At 41.8% G+C, this 6,067-nt stretch overlaps 3 protein-coding genes across 3 annotated transcripts; all 3 read left to right on the forward strand.

Moving 5' to 3' along the window:
* Nucleotides 1-666: 666 nt before the first annotated feature.
* LOC117105611 lies at nucleotides 667-2,580 on the forward strand. The gene is made up of 2 exons (XM_033246787.1): nucleotides 667-763; nucleotides 898-2,580. Exon 2 carries the CDS (start codon nucleotides 1,003-1,005, stop codon nucleotides 2,578-2,580), a length of 1,578 nt encoding a protein of 525 aa, XP_033102678.1. The 5' UTR covers nucleotides 667-763; nucleotides 898-1,002.
* A 113-nt stretch (nucleotides 2,581-2,693) lies between these two features.
* LOC117105612 lies at nucleotides 2,694-4,076 on the forward strand. Its single transcript, XM_033246789.1, has one exon. The coding sequence runs from the start codon at nucleotides 2,694-2,696 to the stop codon at nucleotides 4,074-4,076; it is 1,383 nt and encodes a 460-aa protein (XP_033102680.1).
* A 253-nt stretch (nucleotides 4,077-4,329) lies between these two features.
* LOC117105613 lies at nucleotides 4,330-5,982 on the forward strand. The gene has a single exon (XM_033246790.1). The coding sequence runs from the start codon at nucleotides 4,330-4,332 to the stop codon at nucleotides 5,980-5,982; it is 1,653 nt and encodes a 550-aa protein (XP_033102681.1).
* The last annotated feature ends 85 nt before the right edge of the window (nucleotides 5,983-6,067 follow it).

Here is a 6,067-nt window from a genome sequence, read left to right on the forward strand (position 1 = left end):
GTTTAGAATAACAATTTGTTTTGTATATGATATTTTATTTTTTGAATTAAAAACTCAAAAAGTGTTTAACTAGAATAACATAGAATATTTTGTTATCAATTACATGGTACAGCCGACAATGTAACGGAATTACTATACAGTATCATGTAAGTATTGTGCAGTTGTTACTGCGTCAACAAAAACATCAAAACTCTAGGGGGCGCCAGACTAGTATTTTTGGTTATCAGATGATCGTCGCTCGTCTAAATTTACTGCGAAACCGAACCAATAGCTAGTAAATTAATGCAGGCCTATTTTATTTATGTATGTTTCTTTACTTATGTATGCACCATGCATTTTGTATGAGTGCTACTGTATCAAAGTGGATCCAATAATTGATTGATTGATTGATTGGTTGTTTGATTGATTGATTGATTGATTGATTGATTGATTGATTGACCGTGTTTTGACCCAAATTGAGTGGGGACATTAAGCCTACATTGTTTCGTGTGGGAACGAAATGAGCACCCTCTCTTGTTAGCTGTCTCACATTTTTGTGGTTTTCTTTTCGCGCTCCGATAAGACAGCAAATTATTTTTCGTAGAGAGAGAAGCGTTCGAGAATTCTGTAGTGTAATTTAGTTATTTGAGAAAGTTAACACGGTTGTTCTATGAGTATTGAGCAGTTCAACCGGTTAATTGACATTTCGACATTCAGGCTGTCATCTGAGTAGAGTATACCGAGTTGAGTTGAGCTGTAATTTGAATCTTGGATGTCAAAAAGTGTGAGTTTAAGTACTGATTATATGAGTTAAAAGTATTGAGAATTATTTAATTATAATTACGCTAGTCTGTATTATCGCGTTAAAAAGTTTGAGCATCTTGAGTTATGTAGTTTCTTGTATTTTGTATTCGATAGGTTCGAACGACTTGTTGGGACACAATAAACTTTCAGATCAAACATAACAGCTTTTGAGTTTTTGTCAGCTTGAATACCGAAACATTCGAACACTGAAACACCGAGATGGATGATGCGCAGAGGCAAAGGAGGAGAGACGACCGAAGCTTCAAAGCTAAGGCAGAGGAGTTGAAAACATCGATCCAAGCAGACCACCCGCCAGAGTTGTTGAAGGATCTATATAAAGAGTTTGAGGAAACTTTCAAAAATTTGAAAGTGATACATGAGAAAATATTAGACCTGACAGACCAGGATAAAGAAGAAGATGAGGATAAGTGCATGCAACAACGTAGAGAACTCCATAGTGGTATCCGGTTACTTCTTTCAGCAAAGGAGTCTCAGGACGACCAAGAAGGAAGTACGAAAAAATCTGAATTGCATAAAATAGAATTAAAGAAAATGGAGCTACCGAAGTTCACTGGAGATATTAAAACATACACGAGATTTAAGACGGACTCCAAGAAGTTCGTAGAGAAGGCAACTCATCCAGAACAATTGTCATTTAGACTCAGATCCTGCTTAGGAAATGAGGTTAACAAAGTAGTGCAGGCAGCAGAGGACGACTATGAGCAAATGTGGACTTTGTTAGACGAGAAGTATGGCGACAGACACAAGTTGGTAAATGCTCTCATTGGAGATATCTTAAAGCAGAAGCCGTTGAAAGAGGGAGAGGATAGCCAAATAATTCAATTCATCGAACTAATTCCGGCTTGCCACCGCAACCTAAAGCGGATGGCCATCGAGCACGAAATGAACAACGCCCAAGTTATCTCCGAAATCGAGAGTAGATTACCGGAAGAACAGAGGAGAAGGTGGGTCAGGCTGATCCATGAACCACAAGGAAAGGATAAAATGGAGAAAGACGGGAAACTAAAAACTCTCTTAGACTTTCTGGAAGAGAAGAGTAAGAGTCTGAGATACATGATGTCAGGCTTGCAATGGGCTGCACCAAGACCAAAGGTCCACAGCAGCACAGTCAATTTTGTGTCGACAGGGAAAATTCCGGACGAAAGCTGCTTGATACATGAGGATGGTAAACACACAACGCAGGATTCTAGAATGTTCAAGTCTATGACCGTTTATGACAGAATCGAACTAATGAAACAAAAAAGAGCCTGCTTCAGATGTCTAAAAATAGGACATCAAGTGAAATTCTGTAAGTTGGGACGTTGCGGTAAAGAGGGTTGTACTAGGAAACATCACCCATTGATACATTACGCACCGAGAAATGGAGAAGTTGTTATTGCGACGCAACAAAGCAACCCTACGACAATTCCAAACTCATCGGGGAGTGGCAGAATGGCGAATGCAGCACAACAGAATAGTTCTATTACGCATTCTCCATGTATTTTGATGGCCAAAGAGTTACAAACGTGCAGAGGAGAAGGGATCACCGCCATGTTCGATTCTGCTTGTACATCCTCCGCCATCCTATCCGAGGTGGCTGAAAGACTAAAATTAAAAAGGAAGCCGCTAACAATTTCTATCACTAAGTTTAGTGGTGAGACCGAGTGTATCGACACGTACAGTTATATCCTACCATTGAAGACGAGAGAAGCAGACATTAAAATAGAGGTATTTGGTATGCCGCACACCGCACTGCAAGAATGGCAAGTATGTTGGGAGTTGACAAACGTCAAGTAGAACGACCTACTGGGGCAGTAGAATTACTCATTGGGGCTGATAATGCAAATCTGTTCCCGGGTGTTCTAAAGGCTGTAGATGAGCTTGCTTTGTGTGAAGGGCCATTCGGCAAGATGATCTTCGGAAAACACTCCATGTGCAGAAGTGAATCAAACTCAATCAACTTAACGCAGATTAAACAACAACCTGATTTTGACTTTTTAGATATCGAGAGCATTGGTGTTAGATGCAGTCCAATGTGTGGAGGCTGTAAATGTGGCACCTTAAGAGAAGAAAGGGAACTAAACTTAATTGACGAAGGGTTAACGCACGAGGATGGTAGGTGGCATGCACGCTACCCATGGATCAAAGACCCACACCAATTGCCAGATAACAGACCTGTAGCAGAAGTCAAGCTAAAAGCTCTAGAGAAAAAGCTGCTCAAAGATTCAACTGGCGCTATATGTTATACATCCCAAATCGATGACATGGTGAAAAGAGAGGTAGCTAGAATGGTGAATGAAGATGAAATGAGAAGGTATAAAGGTCCCGTGCACTACATTGCGCATCATGGTGTTCCCAAACCAGATAGCAAGAGCACTCCCTTGAGAATTGTTTTTAATAGTAGCGCAAGTTATCATGGCCACATACCTAATGAGTATTGGGGGAAGGGACCCGATCTGAACAATAACCTTCTAGCAGTGCTTCTGCGATTCCGACGAGACAATGTCGCATTAGTGGGTGATATTAAGAAGATGTATCATAGCGTTGGCATCTCGGAACTGGACGAACACACCCATCGCTTTTTATGGAGAAATATGGATGTGAACCAACCGATTCGCACGTACTGTGTTACTGCTGTAAACTTTGGAGATGGACCATCAGCCACCATCGCTATCAGAGCATTACAAAAGACAGCTGAGCTATACAAGAACGAGTTCCCAGAAGCAGCCATGACTTTAGAAAACAATGTATATATGGATGATATTGTCGATAATGTACCCGACGTCAACAAAGCATACCAGAGAGCTAAAGAAATTGACACCGTGCTGGCTAAAGGAAAATTTGTGGTGAAAGAGTGGATTGTTTCTGGAGTAGAGGATGAAACCACGAAATTCCTTGGGCTGAAGTGGAACCCCAGAGATGATCAATTAAAGGTACTAATACCAACGCAGCTAACTGACAAGTTTGAGAAGTTAACGAAAAGAAAATGCTTGAGTGCCACAAATGCTATTTATGATCCACTTGGATTATTGTCGCCAGTGACCGTTAAAGCTAAAATCTTGCTAAGAAGGCTATGGGGGAAGAAGTTGGAATGGGATGACCAATTGGATGTCAAAGATTGCGCTGATTGGTTTGACTTTTTCAGAGATGTGAAAGCGTGTGAGGACATAACCATTCAACGAAGTGTAAAGCCACCTGGGATTCTAGAGTCCGACCCCATTCTTGTAATGTTTTCAGATGCCTCCGAGGAAGCCATTGGTACAGCAGCGTACGTAAGGTTACAACAAATTTGAATCAAAGCTCTTGGCAGCTAAGAGTAGAGTAGCACCGATTCGGATTGCCAGCATTGTCAAGCTCGAGTTGAGTGTCGCCGTCCTATCGGCTCGCTTGGCAAAAACGATAGTGGAGGAGAGTAAGCTCCGATTCGAGAGGATTCTGTACTTAGTTGATTCTGAGATAGTACGCTCAATGATACAGAAGGAGAGTTATGGGTTTAAGACATTTGCGGCCACCAGAATTGGAGAGATTCAATAAACGAGTAATCCGATGGATTGGTGGTGGGTTGCCGGACAACACAATGTAGCCGACATAGTGTCGAGAGGAGTCACCGCGATGGAGCTAAAGGGCTCACAGTGGTTTGGAGGCCCGTCATTTATGAAAGGACCAATTACTGAATGGCCGATATCGCAAGCTTGCCGTACGCCAGATTTGCCGGAGAGAAACGTCGTCATCATGGCAGCGGATATGCGGGTGATGAATGAAACACCAATAAATGTGACGAGGTTCAGTAACTTCGACAAGTTATTGAGAGTAACTGCCATCATCAGAGGCATATTTAAACGTAAGAGTTTTAGGGCTGCATACAATAACCTACTTCCCAAAGACTTAGACGATGCTGAGTCATTTTGGATACGTGTAGTGCAGCGTCCGATGGTAGAGTTGAGAGAAAAGGATTCTACCAAATTTTACAAAGTCTACGGTACATTAGGACCAAAACTACGAGACGATGGCATGATAGTGGTTGGAGACCGAGTGAAAAACCATGTTCATTTCAGTCACGACAATGATATGGTGATTCTCCTACCAAACGATCGCCAGTTCTCAAGATTATATGCAGAGAAAATCCACAGAGAGGGTCATAATGGAGTGAGCACTACTATGGCCAAGATAAGATCAAAGTTTTGGATTGTGAGACTAAAGTCGCTGGTTTCATCTATCAGATATAGATGTGTACAATGTAGACGATTCGAAGGAAAGACAGAGGAACAATGTATGGGTCCACTACCAATGCAGCGATTACAGCCTTCTCCCCCATGGACATATGTGGGATGTGACTTGTTCGGACCATTCCGGATTAAAGGCGAAGTGCAGAAGAGAACTCAAGGTAAAGTGTATGGTGTAATATTTAACTGTTTGGTGACTAGAGCCATACACCTCGATCTAGCAGTGGACTGTAGTGAAGGTGCCATGCAGAAGGTGTTTAGAAGATTTACTTCAATAAGAGGATATCCAATGGAACTTTTCACTGACCATGGTTCGCAATTAGCTGCGATGGAAGAGACGCTCAGGAAGTCAGCGCTTGAGCATAGAACCAAGTGGACTTATAGTACACCTGATGCTCCTTGGCAAAACGGCGTCACAGAATCACTTATTAAGGGTGTTAAGAAGTCGCTGTTTCACGCTATTGGTGAGCAAGTGTTGTTATATGAAGAGCTACAGACATTATTTTTCGAAGTGTCTGATTTACTTAATAGCCGGCCAATAGGACAACACCCTACTAAACCAGAGGAGGGTAAATATCTTTGTCCGAACGACCTATTAATTGGAAGATCCTCTAAAATAGCTCCTGGAGGACCATGGAATGATCGAGGAGGACATGCGAGAAGACTAAAATTTATGCAGTATTTGGTTGAGCAATTTTGGAATAAGTGGACGCAAAGTTATTTTACTTCATTGATAGTCAAAAGGAAATGGCATACAGAGCACAGAAACCTAAAGGTGGGAGATATCGTGATCATACAGGAAGAGGGAATAAAACGAGGTAAATGGAAAACAGGAATAGTAGAGGAGGCGATAGCTGGAGCTGATGGTAAAGTGCGCAATGTTGTAGTACGTACGACGACCGCTACTGGGATAATTACGAAATTGAAAAGAGCAATACAGAGATTAGTATTATTGCTACCAGCGGAAGATAAGTAACATGGACAATAAGAAAGGTGGGGGGAGTGTTTCGTGTGGGAACGAAATGAGCACCCTCTCTTGTTAGCTGTCTCACATTTTTGTG

The sequence above is a fragment of the Anneissia japonica genome, unplaced genomic scaffold, assembly GCF_011630105.1.
Source record: "Anneissia japonica isolate Jap-2015-1 unplaced genomic scaffold, ASM1163010v1 scaffold2320_len370340_cov150, whole genome shotgun sequence".
Taxonomy (NCBI): Eukaryota; Metazoa; Echinodermata; class Crinoidea; order Comatulida; family Comatulidae; genus Anneissia; species Anneissia japonica.

Bases quoted from the DNA above. Each gene is read 5' to 3' on its own strand.
- LOC117105613 (XM_033246790.1), top strand. From the start codon at position 4,330: ATGGATTGGTGGTGGGTTGCCGGACAACACAATGTAGCCGACATAGTG.
- LOC117105612 (XM_033246789.1), top strand. From the start codon at position 2,694: ATGATCTTCGGAAAACACTCCATGTGCAGAAGTGAATCAAACTCAATC.
- LOC117105611 (XM_033246787.1), top strand. From the start codon at position 1,003: ATGGATGATGCGCAGAGGCAAAGGAGGAGAGACGACCGAAGCTTCAAA.